At 33.3% G+C, this 18,585-nt stretch overlaps 2 protein-coding genes across 2 annotated transcripts; both read left to right on the plus strand.

The window, feature by feature from the left end:
• The first annotated feature begins 2,553 nt into the window (after nucleotides 1-2,553).
• Nucleotides 2,554-9,318, plus strand: LOC134250582 (uncharacterized). The gene is made up of 3 exons (XM_062732946.1): nucleotides 2,554-2,938; nucleotides 8,914-9,168; nucleotides 9,278-9,318. The coding sequence occupies exons 1-3, from the start codon at nucleotides 2,554-2,556 to the stop codon at nucleotides 9,316-9,318; spliced, it is 681 nt and encodes a 226-aa protein (XP_062588930.1).
• Nucleotides 9,319-16,869: 7,551 nt separating this feature from the next.
• LOC134250583 (uncharacterized) lies at nucleotides 16,870-18,303 on the plus strand. Its single transcript, XM_062732947.1, has 2 exons — nucleotides 16,870-17,764; nucleotides 17,900-18,303. The coding sequence occupies exons 1-2, from the start codon at nucleotides 16,870-16,872 to the stop codon at nucleotides 18,301-18,303; spliced, it is 1,299 nt and encodes a 432-aa protein (XP_062588931.1).
• The last annotated feature ends 282 nt before the right edge of the window (nucleotides 18,304-18,585 follow it).

An 18,585-nucleotide genomic window follows, 5' to 3' on the forward strand; every position in this document is an offset into this window, starting at 1 on the left:
CTTGAGCCTTTTCCCTCTCCACAGCAACTATGACATTTAGTCTCCGACCATGAACATTGATGCCCTCCTGAACAAAATCACAGTGAATGATTGAGAAAAAAGTACAGGTGTACAGAAATCAAATGAACAGATCTTACAGGTGTGAGGTTATTCTTCTTAATAATTCAACAAACTCATAGGAATCAGTAAAAGGAATTCTCTTTGAAATCTGAAATGGAGGTAATTACCTTTCTCATATAAAAAAAAATTATGCATACATCATTTTACAAAACTTGGTACAAAGTGAAACAGCATTTCAGTGAACCCTCCTTGACAACATGTCACTTTGTCATCCTAATGACTGACAATGCTTGATAATATATTATCATTACCTACTATTAAAAAAAGATGAACATGTAATTTAGGGCGAATATGTTTTACCCATGCACAAATTTTCCTGTATGACTGATACACATAACGTTCTCAGAAAACTTTCTTATTTACCTCTCCATCTTCTGCAGCTGCTCTGAATTTTTCTGTATCTGCTTTAGATTTGAACTGTAAAAAAACTCTACCTTAAATAAATAGCATCCGCCGCCTCCCCACTCTGAACTAAAATAAAAATTGAATGGGTTTGTTGCACAACTAGGAATTCCTTAATGTCCAAAAAACAGTTTTGACGAAACTGCCGGTAAACACCTTTAAACCAGCATAAATAATTTGTGCGAAATAGTGTAGTCTTGAATTAGATTATTTAGATTATATTTTTGTAGATTTCTTAACTACGAAAATCAAACGCTAAAGGCCCAAAGGACTAAAAGGACTAAATGAAAGTGATTACTTTAATACTGTATATATAAAACATATTAAAAGTAATCAAATCAAACACCTGTTACCTGTCCTCGTGCAACAGGTCTATTTTATAAGAATGTCACTTTCAATAAATTTTCATTTTTACCAAAAAATATAGCAACAAATCACTTAAATCTTTTTTATTAAAATAACTTGATAGAAACCAAACAATGTCCTATCAAGTTCTTCGATGGGCGAGGACTTTCATCTTATGTACATATTAAAGGTGCATTTCTTCAAGAACAAATATTTTATATAAAAAGCCATCAGAGATTAATAACATATGCTCAGTAATACTCAGATTCTGGATATTTCTTATCTTTTATCCTGGATTGTTAAAGGCGTATATAATCGCATTCGCAAGACGATATACAAGGAAGACAGGAGATGCGATAAACTGCTTTCAAGAAATTCAAGACCACCTAAATCTTTCAAAATGGAAATCCAGAATCCTGTTTATATTATGATTTTAATATATTTGCTTAAGGTCAAGATCTAGTAAATGAAAGGTGCCTACAGATTTATCAAACGTGAGAAATAAATTCCTTTATTGATGCTTTACAACTTTAGCTTGGTCAAATTAAGGTGTTTCGGAGCTTAATTTGTAGGTAAACAAGATGAAAAACTGTATTTTAAACTGTAAATTTCAATGAAAAATTAAGAAAACCAGTCATGAGTATGGGAGTTTTTTTCGTATTCGGCAAAGAAAATGTACCCAGATTGCCTACAGTCTCTCAGAAAACGGTAATTAGTATGTTCATGGCCTCTTCTTTAAATCAATATCAAATTTAATATAGGTATCCGGTTTACTTTTCATATGATTTCAAATTGAATGACATGAAAATACCCTATTTTCTACATAACTCTGCTAAAGCCGTAAAGTACGGGAAAAAGAAAGTTGAAATTGATTATGACGTCATAATGGATCTAGCACCAAAAAATTAGTCTCAAGTTATTTACTAGATCTTGACCTTAATATACTGGAGGCGGTTATGCATTGTTAGTGCATGGAAATTCTAATGGAAGCGACACAGCCCATGGGTCAAGTGGACACAATGCCGATGAGGCGGAAATCAAGCAAATGGTTTTGAACTTGACTACTGAGGTGGAATATCTCAGGAGACTAACAGACATTCTTGGTGAAGAAAAAAGATTGCTTCAAAACAGAGTATTCTCTTTGGAGGCGGAACTAAATAAACTAAACGCATCGAAGCCCCCTTCCATTGATGAACTAATGGCGTATTTAAGAAGCACAAAACAATTAGTTCAAACTTTGGTGGCAAACGAGGAATACGACAAAAATCTAAATCTGAGACTGAACGAAGCGGATAAAAATATTGCGATTTGTCGCCAGCAAAACAAAAACATAACACAACGACTTGTCGAGGTAGTGAATAATTTGTTGATAAACGAAAAGCAAGACCAAAACATTACTCAACGACTTAATGAATTAGAGAATATTTTGATGGTATCTGATAAACAGGGAAAAAACGTCACTCAAGGACTCAAAGAAATTCGTAAAATTTTGATTGCAAATGAGGAATGTGACAATAACCTAACGGTGAGACTGAATGCAGCGGAGAATAAAATTGTGAATAGTGAGAAGCAGAATAAGAAATTAACTCACCGACTTGAAGAAGTAGTAAATAATTTGATGATCAACGACAAGCAGGATGAAAACGTTACTCAACGAGTCAACATGTCAATGAAGTAGAGAATATTATGGTGAAACATGATAAGCAGGGGAAAAACTTCACTCAAGGACTCAGTGAAATTCAGAATGTTTTGACTGCAAATAAGGAGTATGACAAAATTCTAACTCTGCGACTAAATGAAGCTGAGAATAATATTGTGACTTGTGACAAGCAGAATAAGAACTTAACTCGAAGACTTAATGAAGTTCACAATGTTTTGATTGCAAACAAAGAGTATGGTAAAAATCTAACTCTACAGCTCACTGATTCAATGAACAACTTACACGATATAAAAGTTCAGATGCGATATACAAGCTTGCTACTGGACGTGCATTCTAAGACGGACAAACTCAATACAACATTGACTACACATTTTGACGATCAGATAAGAGACGTTTATGGACGAATTGCCAGTATGTATTCTGGCATTGCTACTCTAAAATATACAAGTAGTTTTCTAATCACTGTTTGGTAGTTTCATAGATGGCTTCTTTACTGAATTTTTATCACACATGCATGTTGTGTATACAAGTATGTAAAAAAAAATTCGTTGGAATTTACCTATTTTTCTAAATTATTTATTTAGCTTTTTTTTTAAAAAAAATGTTCTATACGTATATCTTAATAAGTAAACAACAAACAGACAATCTTTGTAATAATAATTACAGGTAATTATTGACAACAGTGAGTACAATATACCCAAGAAAATAGACATCAGATGTACATGTACCTTCAGCAAATGCTGATTTATAAATATATATAAATACATTACAACATATGAAAACATTAAAATACTAATTAATTGAACCTTAAATTGCCGATATAACCAAAAAAGTCCCTTTTACGGCCGGTGTGACGTCATCCAGCAGCTCCTGGAGCAGCGGTACACCGGTGTTTGATAGGATCGTCTACAACATAGGAGGAGGATACGACTCAAGTACTGGTGTCTTCACATCTCCTGTAGACGGACACTTTGTTTTCTTTGTCAACGTTCAAGCTTATGGTTCTAGTACTATATACTTATATTTAGTTCTTAATGGTTCAGCTAAAGTCAAAACGATGGCAAATGGTTATACTTATGATTATAACAATGCAGGACCGAACTTGGTGGTATTGAGGCTTATTACAGGGGATCGAGTTTGGGTCACATTTTACTATGGAGCTGGGTATTTTACCACTGGTGATGCTCCTATCACAACATTCTCTGGGCTCCTAATATGATTCATAAATTATCAAAAATATTAGGTTATCAAAATCTATTTAGCCTTTATCTAAAATATAACGATGATTTCAGTTTCTCTTAAAAAAAAAACTAGGATTGAGTTATAATATTTTTTCAACGATGTGTAACCTGGATGGTACTTTTTCGGAAAAAAAAAGTTTGTGTTGTTTGTAAATTACTGTCATGCAAAATGGTAAAAAGTATTTTGTGTTATTGGTATTACTGAACCTTTCAGAATATGCTGATGACATGTTAAGTTTAAATTAAAATGGTATAAACTCACAACTTCTTCTTTCTGTGAATGGTATCTAACACAAGCATGTAACAGCACGTGTTTTATGTCAAAAGAAGAAACACATGAAATAAATTTACATGAAAAAGCCCGCGTAATGCAGTGGTAGAGCGTCTGCTCTAGAGTCGAGAAGTAAGGGGTTAATGCTAAAGTCGCGGGTTCGAATCCCACTGTAAAACGAGGCGACCGGTCCTTTAATTTAGATGAGACCGTATAAACCGAGGTCCCGTGTCACAGAAGATGCTGGCACAAAAAAGATCCCTATTCTTGGTCTCCACTGGCTAGTGGTGGCGTCTCAATGTGGGTAAAAATTCTTGAGAGAGGCGTTAAACAAAAAATAAACATATTTAACATTTCGCACAATGATAAAAACGTTTGCTTTATAGTCACCGAGTGAAGGGTTGATCTTTAAGGTTTCGAATCCGTCTGCGGGACGTGGGCGTTTGGTATAAACCAAGGACGTTAAACAATAAACAAACATACATATTGAATATGTTTCACACTATTAAAAGCCTTTGCTTTATAGCAACGGAGCAAGGAGTTGATTTTAAGGTCACGGTTTTGAATCCCACTGGGGGTTGTGGAAACCGGTCCTTCTGAAGCGGCTGTTTAATCGAAGCTCCGTGTTGCGGTAGATGCTGGCACGATAAAGATACCCTTTGCTCAATGGACATAAATGTCGAGTACCAGTTTTTATTTTTTATTCAAACAATTTTCCAAAACAAAAGTGCAACAATCAAACCCCTGCCATGGATGTTAATTCACCACTATTCAAAAGCAAACTGAAATGACAATGACAACATATTTAAATTGATTGGGGACTAAATTTTCTTGAGAAGAAATAAGTGTTTGTGTAATAAATTGAAGTATTCAAAACTAAGCGCAGTCACTAAATGATTAGCATTATCATGTTTTAAAACTAAACCCGTCCACGCCGAATATTGTATTTAGCAATGATTTATATTAATATAATGGTATTCATGAATAAGCGAATTATTGTCCGCACCAAAGCCGCTAAAACACGAAGCTCTCTTTTTTTAAGCACACATACAGTAAATATTGAAAGAACACAGCCATAAATTAACATAGGTTTTACACAATAAAGTGTATATACTTAGATAAAAAATCCTTTCAAACATAAGTACAGGCCTGAGCATGCTGAAGTAGTGAATACTCTATAACGATTCACTACGTACAGTCTATTTGATCTAGATATCGGAATGACGTTTATATATATATTCAGTGTCAAGTGTATTATCAGTTTAATCTTCTGTAAGATAAGTTCGAATCTTTGCAACAAAATGTCGCAAGAAGCCACTTGAATTGCGTTTCTCGATAAGATAAACTGATAGAAACCAAAAACGTCCTTTTAAATGGCTTTGATGAAGAAGGACTTTTATCAAATATATTTATTTGCAGATGTTTATTTAAGGAACAAAGATGAAAATGCAATCACAGACTAACGGTATAATAACCTAAATACCTGGATTTCTTAAATCTGTTTCCCTTAAGAGAACTTTATAATCTGATTCACAAGAAAAAATACACTGTACTCATACATTCATACAAACATAACCTGGAGAGGTACGACAAACTGTTTTCGAGAAAAACAAGACCGGATAAATCTTTCAAAAATGCGATTTCAAAGTCCATTTAGCATTATCATTTTATTATTTTTGTCTCCATTGTTAATTCACGGAAATTCAAAAGGAAGCGCCACAATCCATGGATCAGGTGGGCACAATACCGATATGGCGGATATCAAGCAAATGGTTCTGAACTTGACTTTTGAGGTGGAATATTTCAGGAGACAAACAATCATTCTTGGTGAAGAAAAAAGATTGCTTCAAAACAGAGTATCCTCTTTGGAGGCGGAACTGAATAAATTAAATGCGTCTAAAACCCCATTCATACGACATGATTTGCATACCTCAGTATATTTTACACATGCATGTGCAATTTTTGTCGTATGAACCGATATACTCATATGCAAATTCTGGACAGTTGAGTAAATTTACACCTAGTCAGGACTAGGTGCAAATTAACTTTTGCAGACACTTTGTAGCAAATTATTAGTTCATGTGTGTAAATTGTGTCCTATGAACACGCAAATTTACTTATGTATGTATTTTATTTAGTTTATTTTATAAATTTCCATTTTAAGAGTTGTTTCGGTTGTGTAAACATGGTGGTTAGATTGATTGATTGATTGTATATTGTGTAACGTCCCTCTCGAGAATTTTTCTCTAATCACTTGCCGGTAGAGATCTGCAACTTTTGTCCTATACTTGGTACTCAGGGCTATTGAGCAGGGAGGGATCTTTTTCATGCCAGCACCTACTGCGACAAGGGACCTTGGTTTATATACGGTCTCATCCGAAGGACTCCACGTCCAACAATGGGATTCGAACCCGCCACTTTAGGATCAACTCCTTACTTCGCGACTTTATAGCAGACGCTCTAACCACTGCGCGACGCGGGCGACTTGGTGACTAGAAAAGAAAACTATTAAACAAGGTGCCATTATCCCTCCGAAATAAATTTTCGAATTTGCAAAAACGATGGCATCTTGCACCCTTTCTGGCAAACCTATGTTTATGTCTCTAAAGATATAGTTGTTGTCGCAAACAAGTGCCCTGTAGGATCAATAAGTAATGTCCTTACTATTCAAGTTCTCTTCTTGGGAAAGCTCCAGAGCTATGATAGGAACATGAATTCCATCAATCGCTCGGGCCCCATTATCGTTTAGTTCTTTCTTCTACCTTTCTCTGTTTTTAATTCAGGCAAGTTACTTATATTTAAGCTAATATTAAAGGAATTTCAATAAACTAGTGAAAGTAGGCAAGTAACCTCCTTGGCACCCGATCTCATCATGAACGTCCAGGGGTTCGTGTTAATTTCCTTTTAACATACTTCTATTGTTCGAAGATTTTTTAGATCAATCACTGTTAGATTTTTTTCGCCCTTTTCATTCCACTGGAAAATACATAATTATTATATAATATTCAAGCAGATATTTTATAATGGCCTCGCACACTTGATGTATTGTAGATTTCCCAACAGCAAAAATATTTTTAAATGGCCCTTTTTCTTCCGAAGACGTCAACTAGTAGATGGAAAGTCACCTTTTTCTTTACACCCAACGGCTCTTCTACAATCTTTGAGACGGAATCTAAAACATTTTCCAACAATAAAGCAATATAAGCTGTATTTTTTTTTTTTTTTTTTGAGAAAAATATTTTGCTATTAAAATGTGTTCTTATGATTATTTTGTTTATAATTAAATCCCTTATGATCAAACCAAAGTAAACTTTTTAAATTGTTTCAAAAGAAATGTTTCTGTACAATCAAATATATAGCATTATACAAGAAATCAGTGATGCACTGGACGACAATAATGTCATTTTGCTTTAATTAAACCTTATAAAAAGTTCTTCCATCGCAAATATGAACAACTAGAGTTTATAATTGTTCTATTTTTCTATCATTGAAATAGTTGATTACAAATTTGCAACAAATTTTCCCATGTCAATCTTGCAGCTCATATTGATAATTTTGATAAGTTTACCTTTGTGTACATTCTTATACCATTCTTTCTCCTTAAAGTCTTTAATTAAGTTGTACCAAGAAATCAGTGTAACGGACCTCCCTAGGTTCTTTGAGGTAGATTTAAAAGTTAGTCTTTTGACCAAACAGTAAGGAAATGCCCTTTTTCTACATAAGAGCACATTTCTGAATCTGTCCATCTCCTTAGCTTATCATGTTTATATGAAAAAATTAGGATTTACTTACAGCACATAAATCTAGTCTGAACACATAGCAAATTAATTTTCACTTACGTGTGTATATTTACTTATATGTAAATTTGCACACATAAGTAAATTTTCGTCGTCATTCCAATGATGAATTAATGGCGTATTTAAGAAGCACAAAACAAATCGTTCAGACTTGGCGGCAAATGAGGAATACGACAAAAACTTAAATCTACGACTGAATAATGCAGAGAATAATATGGCGATTTATGACAAGCAAAACAAGAACTTAACGAAACGACTTGACGATGTAGTGAATAATTTGATGATAAACGGAAAGCAGGATGAAAACGTTACTCAACGACTCAATGAAGTAGAGAATATTTTGGTGAAATATGATAAGCAGGGGAAAAACTTCACTCAAGGATTCACAATGTTTTGACTGCATTTAAGGAGTATGACAAAAATCTAACTCTGCGACTAAATGAGGCTGAGAATAATATTGTGATTTGTGACAAGCAGAATAAGAACTTAAATCAAAGACTTAAAGAAGTTCACCATGTTTGGACTGTAAATGAGGAGTATGACAAAAATCTAACTCTACAGCTCACTGATTTAATGAACAACTTACACGATATAAAGGATCAGATGCGATACACAAGCTTGTCACTACTGGACGTGCATTCTAAGACGGACCAACTCAATACAACTTTAACCAGAAACTTTGACGATCAAATTAGAGGCGTTTGTGGACAAATAACCAGTACGTATTCTGGAATAACTATTTTTTAAGTATACAAGTATTTTTAAAATCATATTAAGGTAAGAGTAGTTCAGACACGTTCCGTATACAGGAACATTTATGTAAACAAAAATCGTTGGAAATTTTTTTTTATTATTTATTTAGTTTAATTTTTATTGTTTTAAAAACACATTATGTATCCTTAAACACAGGTAGACAATCTGTATCTTATTACCAGAAATTATTGAAACAGTGTAACACACCCAAGAAATTACCGAAAGTTATCATATGTACCTAATGATCAATGCTGATTTTAAAATATACAACATACAAAAATTACATATACATGTAAATCAAATTCATTGAACCTTAAATTGCAGACATCACCAAAAAAGTAGCCTTTACAGTCGGTGTGACGTTTCCCAGCGACTCCTGGAACAGCGGTACACTGGTGTTTGATAGGATCGTCTACAACATAGGAGGAGGATACGACTCGAGTACTGGTGTCTTCACATCTCCTGTAGACGGACACTTTGTTTTCTTTGTCAACGTCCAAGCTTATAGCACAGACTCAATAGACACATATTTAGTTCTTAACGGTTCAGCTAAAGTTACAACAATAGCAAATAGTTCGGGTAATGAATATTTATAACGATGCAGGACCGAACTTGGTGGTATTAAGGCTTACTAAAGGGGATCGACTTTGGGTTAAATATTACTCTGGAACTGGTTATTATACAACAGGTGATCCTCCTGTCACCACGTTCTCTGGATTCCTAATATGATTCATTGAAAAATGTACTTTTTATGAGTTGTAGTTTTCGCTTATATTTAAATTCATATCATTATCATATCTTTTCAGATAATTTAGGTTTAAGAAAAAGTATTACTTTTTAAGCTGTCTAACCTTGATGGTACTGTATATTGTTTTTGAAAATAAAAAATATTTAATTTACATCCTTAAATTAATTTATGTAAAACATCTGACACGGCAGACCCATGTTAGCAATTAAGTTTCTAAATCCCAAAAATTCTTATCCGTGATTTAAGTAATTCTCGAAGAATTCTCTGTAAATTGATTTGATTTATAGGCTCGGCCGTCGGATGCTAAGATATGCGCGCGGGTTCTCACGACTTTCACCATTCCCTCACGGAGCCTTGTCAGTGAACGCGCAAACAAAAATTCTACTGTAATTTTAATTGCCCTCCGTCCCGCCCCAACACCGGCATACTCTAAAACCTGGCCTGGCCCCTTTGGCCTGGCCTGGCCTCTATTTTGGCCTCTAACTTGGCTTCAAACCAAATTTTGGCCTGGAGTTGGCCTGGCCTCAAATTTGGCCTCTGTAAAAATTTTTGGCCTCAATTTTGGCCTCACTCAAAAATAATTTCTTTTTCAGAATTTGATTGATTTGATTGATATTTTTATTGGTTTCATTTTTTTAAAGATTAAGCAGGTAAATAATATATTTCTGTTGATATGTAAATGTAAACATTAAAAGTAATCATGTACTACCACCAATATGATTTATTTTATTGATTTTCTATTGATCAGTTGCAATTCTGAAGACACAGAGCATATAGTTTTATTTTCAATAAGATACTGCATGTATCTTAATGATTTAGTTTATGTGCCTTTATTTTTTTTTTCCATGGTAGGATTGGTTCATTCATTCATTTATTCATCATTTATTTCCTCTATAAAGAGATTTTAGGTAAAATTTGCTATTTTAAGTATTACTTGTTACAATTTTTTTAAAACCTGTCTTTATTCAGAATAAAAAAAATCTTTTTGATAACTACTTTTACAAACTGATAGAAAAAGTGTCAATACTTTGATATGCAAGTAATTGCATGGCCACATTTTATATGATAGGGTTCTAATGGTCTGATTGATAGGATTCAGTTGCTTTACAGCACAAATGTTAATAAACTATCATCAAACTCAACTTTTGTTTTGATAATTGTAGGTAGTGAAAGTTGTAGCAGGAAATTCTTTACAAATCATGGGTGACTTAACATCCTATACACATACACATTTCATTACTGATTAACATCAACCTTAACTCCCTGTCAAGAACCATGCTGCAGATTTTTTTGTCATTAGATATCCAAATATAGTTTACCGCACAGGAGCAGAAAGTTACAAATTATCTGATAAATGTTATTTATATTAATTTTTTAAATACCAACTGTTCTGAGATTAAAGTACATAATTATGAATTTTTAACAGAGTAATCAAATCAGTATAATTTAAATATTTTGGTATCTGCATTGGTATGTGGTAGTATATTTTATTAAAAGTTCTTAAGTGCCTGTATTCATATATCACATTTAAGATAATGCAGGCATATTAACAGAAACACAAGACTCTACAGTGTGTGAAAGGTGATGATTCATCACTTAACAAGTGGAATTTTTCAAACATCTGACATGAATTATTACTAGAGATTTTTTCAATGTACACAATATGGAAAACACAAAATAAACAGTGATACTTTTTTTTCCTAAATAATTAAGCAATAGTGTCGGTAGTGTGTCAGTATGAAATACCAGTCATCAAATCATAAAATGAAATAAGTGAACACTGACCGATTGAAAATCAATAAAATAAATCATATTGGTGGCAGTACTTGATTACTTTTAATGTTCACATTTACATATCAAAAGAAATATATTATTTACTTGCTTAATCTTTGAAAAAATGAAACCAATAAAAAAAAATCATTCAAATCAATCAAATTCTGAAAAAGAAATTATTTTTGAGTGAGGCCAAAATTGAGGCCAAAAATTTTTACAGAGGCCAAATTTGAGGCAAGGCCAACTTTAGAGGCCAGGCCAAAATTTGGTTTGAAGCCAAATTAGAGGCCAAAATAGAGACCAGGCCAACTTAGAGGCCAGGCCAAGCCAAAGGGGCCAGGCCAGGTTTTACAGTATGCCCCGAACACCATCTGTAATAACTGCCGTGTCAGCATAGTTATCTTTGAATGGTTTTGTATGATACGTGTTATCTTAGAATAGTTGCTCACTTTTATGTTTATTTTGATAAATATGTGAGATTGTGGTGTCTGCGAATTTTTATACCCCACCTTTGATATCTATTGAAACAAAATTGATTGTATCTTTCAGTTGTTCAATTTTTCTGATTCGGCATTATATGTTTATATGCATGACATTCTGTGTTTTTTCATATAGTCATTTATAATGTAAATAAATGGCATTTTTCAATTCACAGAATCTTATTTTTGTTTCTTCGTATCAAACAGAGTTACCTGGTAAACTATTGTCAGTGGATTTACATAAAATAATATAATTACGTGAATGTGAATTAAGGAATACAAGTGAGAAAAAAAAAATCATATTTCGGTTTTACTTTAACATGTTTGATATTTTTTTTAATTACATCTTTTGACTTAATGCATGTAGGTATTTTGTATTCTTTATTTTTTCTAATAATCAGATTCCTCTCAATTTCATTCATTAAATGAGAGAGGTTAGAATTAAGAAATAGATGTTGTTAATAACGGTTTATTAACATGATTTTAAAACGTATAATGGGATTTAAAAAATCATCAATGCTTGATGATATTTTCCTAGTTTTATTATTAAATTAGTCTAATGTATGCCATAATAATGGAATAATTTTTTCCATTGTTGTAAATGTAATAAATAGATTTTCTAAAAGTGTATTTAATTTACTTTTATACAAATCAACATCAAATTTTGTGGTAACCATTTTTCTTCATCTTCTTGTTTTCTTTTTATACATTAATTCATCATCACCGATCAAACCATTTTGATTTCTGGGATTTGCCTAATAAGTTTTTCTTGTACTTATTCACTAACATATCAAAGTCATCAACACCATCTATTTTCCTTTTCTTGGGTTTAACAGTTTTGACCTGAAGTAAAAAGAAATTGTACAGTGCAAATAAATAACTTTTCTTTTATCATCAAGTACATGTGACTATTAGAGCTAAGGCTACCTTAAGTTAAGTTACCTTAAACCATAGGCTAATACTTTTAATTCAAGCTTCACAAATTATATAATATTTGAAACATATGTAATCAGAGATTACAGAGCTCACCTCAACGAATGTTGTCTTTAAGTAAGGCAAAGTCACACAAAAAAATGTGTACATCCAAATTTACAAATGCAAAAATTTTATGCAATTCTGATTTGAATACTATGGTGAAGACCTATATAAAAACTTCAAACTAGTTCATCATCATGAAAACATAATTAAAATCCAGCATCTGAAGCAAGTTTGAGAGATTCATTCCCTTGATGCATCATTTGTGCAAGTTTCGTTTATATAAGTCTTTAAGTCTCTTGGTAATAGACCTGCACCCATAACTTTTACCAGCAAGGTCCATTATCTGGAAAATGTATTTCGAATTCAGCATCTGAAGCAGGTCCACTAGAGTGCATCTTAATATGTATCATCCATGCAAGTTTGCTCAACATAGATCTCAAAGTTACTTGGAAATGAAACCTGTTTAAAAAACTAACCTTTTCACTTATCCAGAAAATATAGGTCGGATTCAGCATCCGAAGCCACCCTGGTAGAATGCACCTTTAGATGTATAATCCATGCAAGTTTGGTTATTAAAGAGCTCAAAGTTACTTGGAAATGAATCCTGTACTAAAAACTTTAACTTGTTCACTCATCCGGAAAATGTAGATCAGATGCAGCATCCGAAGCTAGTCTGGTAGTATGATTCCTAAGATGTAACATCCATGCTAGTTTAGTCATTATAGGGCTCATAGTAACTTGGAAATGAAACCTGCACCAAAAATTTTAACCTGTTCACGCAACTGGAAAATGTAGGTCAGATTCAGCATCCGAAGCTAGTCTGGTAGTATGATTCCTAAGATGTACCATATATGCAAGTTTTGTCATTATAGGGCTCATAACATCTTTGAACTGAAACCTGCACCAAAAACATTAACGTGTTCACTCTTGCGGAAAATGTAGGTCAGATTCAGCATCCGAAGCAAGCCTGGTAGTGTGCATCCTTAGATATAATATCCATGCAAGTTTGGTCAACATAGGGCTTATTGTTCCTCGGAAATGAGACCTACACCAAAAACTGCACCAAAAATGTTAACCTGCTCCAGAAACATTAACCTGGTCATTACTTTGCTGAAACTGCAGCATCTGAAACTTTGACTGATACAATGAAACACACCAAAAACATCTTCCATGCATGTCTAATCAATATAGGACATAGAAGTACTTAAAAAGAAAACTGCTCCAAGAAACTTAACCTTAACCCCGGACGCTGACAGCGACGCCGACACCGACGCTGACATAGACACCGAGGTATTACATAAGCTCCCCCAACTTCGTTGAAGTGAGCTAAAAATGACCTTCAGTTAATTATTACTAGGTGGTTTCTCTGGAGAAAAGTTACACTTTAGCCATCAAAATTTTGATTTGATATATTGATGACATTTTTAAATCTTCATACATAAGTATTTATAGTATACACACCTTTTAACTAAAAACACTTGTCTCCTCAGGTTTCCTTTTGAGTACATTCTTTTTAGACTTTTTATTAGTCGCTGTCATGGCTGGCCGGGGTTTGTGCCTGACTTCAGCCCCCCCCCCCCCCAGTGGGAGTGGAGTCCTTTAGGTAACTTTTTACTGTCCTCTACGGTCACATTTGAAGAATCCTCTAATTTTTCCTTCTTAAGAGCTTCCAGGCGCTCCTAATAACAAATGTACATGTAGGATATTTGTATTTTAATATTTTTTGCTCATAATACAAAATGCAATTATTATTAATTTCAGTGTAGTGTGAAGCATTGCATTACGTCACGATCTTTTTCGACAGATCCAGCGTAAACAATTTACGTGATTGGTCAACTCATATAATCAAATTGACACGGAAATAGTCTGTTGCACGAGCAATTTATCAGGGATTAGAAGAAACTTACAGTCGTAAAGCTTACAGTTAGGAGGCGTGTACTATTTACCTTGAGGGCAGCTGTCAAACTAGATCGTGACGTAACTTAAAAGTTCACACTTAACTGCAGTCTATAATAAATATGGTTTTGCAGCGTATTGCCAACCATATTGACATATTCATATCAATAATTTTAACATGCATGTACGGATGTTGTATAATGACATGGACAGATACATAACCTTGTCTCTACGACATGGTCATTAATTCGCTACTTCTCATAACTTCTAACAAATGGATATAGTCATCATATTCTTGATCAAACTTGTCTTTTTTTTAAATGTGATTGTAAGGACATGGGTGAACATGACGTGAGATAAGCCTATAGCGCAACAAACATGAAGGTGAAAAATTAAATCTCAATTATATCAAAATTTTCCTTAATATTTCATCTAACATTAAAGTATACTTTATGTAAAATCTCCACAACTCCCACAAATTTCATGAAGGTTGAAGTTATTTGCTTATGAAATACTGTACACACACGAAAGAGGACAAAACGAGTCATTTTTTCACACTATAACACTATTTTCGATATGAGTGGGTCTTCTCTCCATTTTTTTGAGAGTTAATCCTCGAAGTTTGCATACAAACATACATATATTGGTTTCCAAAATTATGGAGCAATGACCCACTATACCTTAAAAATATAATTTTATGACATAACTTTCGTATCTTTTTAAGAAATACTTGAAGTCCCTTAAGTCAATGGTCATATCACAAACATGATTTAAATGCCACACTTCAACAGGACTTGTGTAGCGTAGTGGATAGCGTGCTGGTCTCATTAGAGAATGCAACTCAGGATTTTTATTGCCAGAGTTCGAACCCAATGGATACCACATTATTTTTTTTTTGTTCATAAAAGAATAAATTTTAGTAAACAAAATTCCTCAAAACATTTTTATCATGATTTCGTAAAAAAACAATGATAAGAACTTTACTCTAAATACTAAATTCACAATTTGAATATGATTTTTATATATCTGAAGCTAGTGGGCTTTCTGCACGCTAAGTTCAGCAATCTCCAAATTTGATCATATGGATTTTTCTTTTATATTCAATACAATTTTCCAAAGCAAAACTGCAACAAACACGCCTGTTCCACGGGTGTTAATCCGACACCACTCAAAGCGGACTGGAGTGACAATGAGAAATATATTTAAATTGTTGGGAGAACAGAATTTATATGACAAGAAATTATTGTACGTATACAAAAATTGAAATATTTACATTTCCAATAAATTTCCCTTACGATTCTTTACAAAATAAAATGCTGTATATTTTCTCATGAACTACATTAGGTATGTATCACGAATAAGTATGAATATCTCCATTGTTACGTCATAATACCGCTCTTGACGTCAAAAAATATAGTGCACACAGTTTTGTTTTAAAAATGACAGTTGAACGGCATAAATTTATGGCAAGTCATCAGAAAAATAATGTAAATATAAGAAATGAATTTAATTTTTTGAAGATTCATGAGGTATATGAACTACAACGCTTCACGCCGGCATATTTATCATGAAGCGCTAACGCGTGAAGCGTCGTAGTTCATGACCTCATGAATCTTCAAAAAATAAAATTCATTTCTTAAGTATTCAAAATTTAGCGCAATCACTGAATGGTTGGCATAGTCATGTATTAGAGCTAAATCCGTCCGCGCAGTATATTTTATTTTCAATGATTTATTCATGCATAAGCGGATTACTGTCAGTACCAAAGCCACTAAAATATGAAGCCCGTTTTTTTTTAAACACACTTACAGTAGTTAATGAAGGAACACAACCATACATTTATAAAGACTTCCCCAATACAGTGTATACTGACATAAAAATTCAGGTTAAACTTAAGTACAGGCCTGAAGGAGTTAGCACTTTATAACGATTCACTACGTACGTTTATTTGATCTAGATATTAGAACGATGTTTCTATATTCAATTTCAACTGTATAATCAATTTAATTCAATCCCCTGCAAAGTACTAGTAAGTTTGAATCTTTGCAATACAATATCGCAAGAATACACTTCAACTGCGCTTTTCGATAAGATAAACTGATAGATACCAAAAAGTCCTTTAAAATGTCTTTAGTGAAGGAGGATTTTATCAAAAATAAATTTACAACTGCTTGTTTCCGGAACAAAGATGATAATGTCATCACAGATTCATGGTATAATAACCTAGAAACCTGGATTTCTTAAATCCAAATCTTTTCCCTTTAAGAGTAGCATAAAATCTGATTCGTAAAGAAGAATTAATACTTATATGTCAATACAAGACAGGAGATGTTCAACAAACTGTTTTCGAGAAAAACAAGACCAAGTAAATCTTTTAAAATGCGATTTCAAAATACGTTTTACGTTATGATTTTAATATTTCTGCTTAATGCTGGAGACAGTTATGCATTGTTAGTGCATGGCAATTCTAATGGAAGCGACACAACCCATGGGTCAAGTGGACACAATGCCGATGAGGCGGAAATCAAGCAAATGGTTCTGAACCTGACTACTGAGATGGAATATCTTAGGAGACAAACAAACGTTCTTGGTGAAGAAAAAAGATTGCTTCAGAACAAAGTATTCTCCTTGGAAGCGGAACTGAATAAATTAAATGCGTCTAAACCTCCTTCCAATGAGGTATTAATGGCGTATTTAAGAAGCACAAAACAAATAGTTCAAACTTTGGCGGCAAATGAGGAATACGACAAAAATCTAACACAGCAACTCAACGAAGCGAAAAATGATATCGCGATATGTGAGAAGCAAAACAAGAACTTAACAAAACGACTTGATGAAGTAGTGAACAATTTAGTGATAAACGAAAAGCAGGCTAAAAACCTCACTCAACGACTTAATGAAGTAGAGAATATTTTGGTAAAATATGACAACCAGGGGAAAAACGTCACTCAACGACTCAATGAAATTTATGATGTTCTGACCGCAAATAATGAGAGTGACAAAAATCTAACTCTGCGACTGAATGAAGCTGAGGATAATATTGTGATTTGTGACAAGCAGAATAAGAATTTAACTCGAAGACTCAATGAAGTTCACAATGTTTTGATTGCAAATGAAGAGTATGACAAAAACTTAACTCTACAGCTCACCGATTCAATGAACAACTTACACGATATAAAGGTTCAGATGCGATACACAAGCTTGTCACTAATGGATGTCCATTCTAAGACGGACAAACTCAATACAACATTGACTACACAATTTGACGATCAGATAAGAGACGTTTATCGACGAATTACCAGTATGTATTCTGGCATTGCTACTTTAAAATATACAAGTAGTTTGTACTTTCAGCAAATGCTGATTTTTAAAAAAATATATACATTACAATATATGAAAACATTAAAATACTAATTTATTGAACCTTAAATTACAGATATAACCAAAAAGGTAGCCTTTACGGCCGGTGTGAGTTCAGGCAGCGGCTCCTGGAGCAGCGGTACACTGGTGTTTGACAGGATCGTCTACAACATAGGAGGAGGGTACGACTCCAGTACTGGTGTCTTCACATCTCCTGTAGACGGACACTTTGTTTTCTTTGTGAATGTTCAAGCTTATGGTTCTAATACTATATACACATATTTAGTGCTAAATGGCTCCACTAAAGTCACAACATTGGCATATGGTTACAGTGGATACATGTATAACTCAGCAGGACCTAACCTAGCGGTATTAAGGCTTCAAAAAAGGGATCGAGTGTGGGTCAAACATTATTCTGGAACTGGTTATAATACCGACAGTACTGCTCCTTTCACCACGTTCTCTGGATTCCTAATATGATTCATTGAAAAATACACTTTTTTGTAAAATGTGGATTTAGCTTATGGTTAAAATAATATTATTTTCATTTCTTTTCAGAAAATTTAGGTTTAAGTAAAAGTAATCATTTTTTAAGCTGTCTAACCTTTATGGTACTGTAATTTTTTTTAAAGAAAAAATAACGTGAATGTAAGTTACAGAAATAAAAGTGAGATAAAAAATAATATTTTGATTTTACTTATTCTTTTTATTTTAGTTACATCTTTTGACTTAATACGTGTAGCTACTGTAAAATCACATATT

Source organism: Saccostrea cucullata, unplaced genomic scaffold (assembly GCF_032062105.1).
Source record: "Saccostrea cucullata isolate Sc308-1 unplaced genomic scaffold, CSIRO_AGI_Scuc_v1 ctg1594, whole genome shotgun sequence".
Classification (NCBI taxonomy): domain Eukaryota; kingdom Metazoa; phylum Mollusca; class Bivalvia; order Ostreida; family Ostreidae; genus Saccostrea; species Saccostrea cuccullata.

Bases quoted from the DNA above. Each gene is read 5' to 3' on its own strand.
- LOC134250582 (XM_062732946.1), top strand. From the start codon at position 2,554: ATGGTGAAACATGATAAGCAGGGGAAAAACTTCACTCAAGGACTCAGT. The intron at 2,939-8,913 runs GTATGTATTCTG...CTTAAATTGCAG, and splicing joins CGTTTATGGACGAATTGCCA to ACATCACCAAAAAAGTAGCC. The intron at 9,169-9,277 runs GTAATGAATATT...ATTATACAACAG, and splicing joins AACAATAGCAAATAGTTCGG to GTGATCCTCCTGTCACCACG.
- LOC134250583 (XM_062732947.1), top strand. From the start codon at position 16,870: ATGATTTTAATATTTCTGCTTAATGCTGGAGACAGTTATGCATTGTTA. The intron at 17,765-17,899 runs GTATGTATTCTG...CTTAAATTACAG, and splicing joins CGTTTATCGACGAATTACCA to ATATAACCAAAAAGGTAGCC.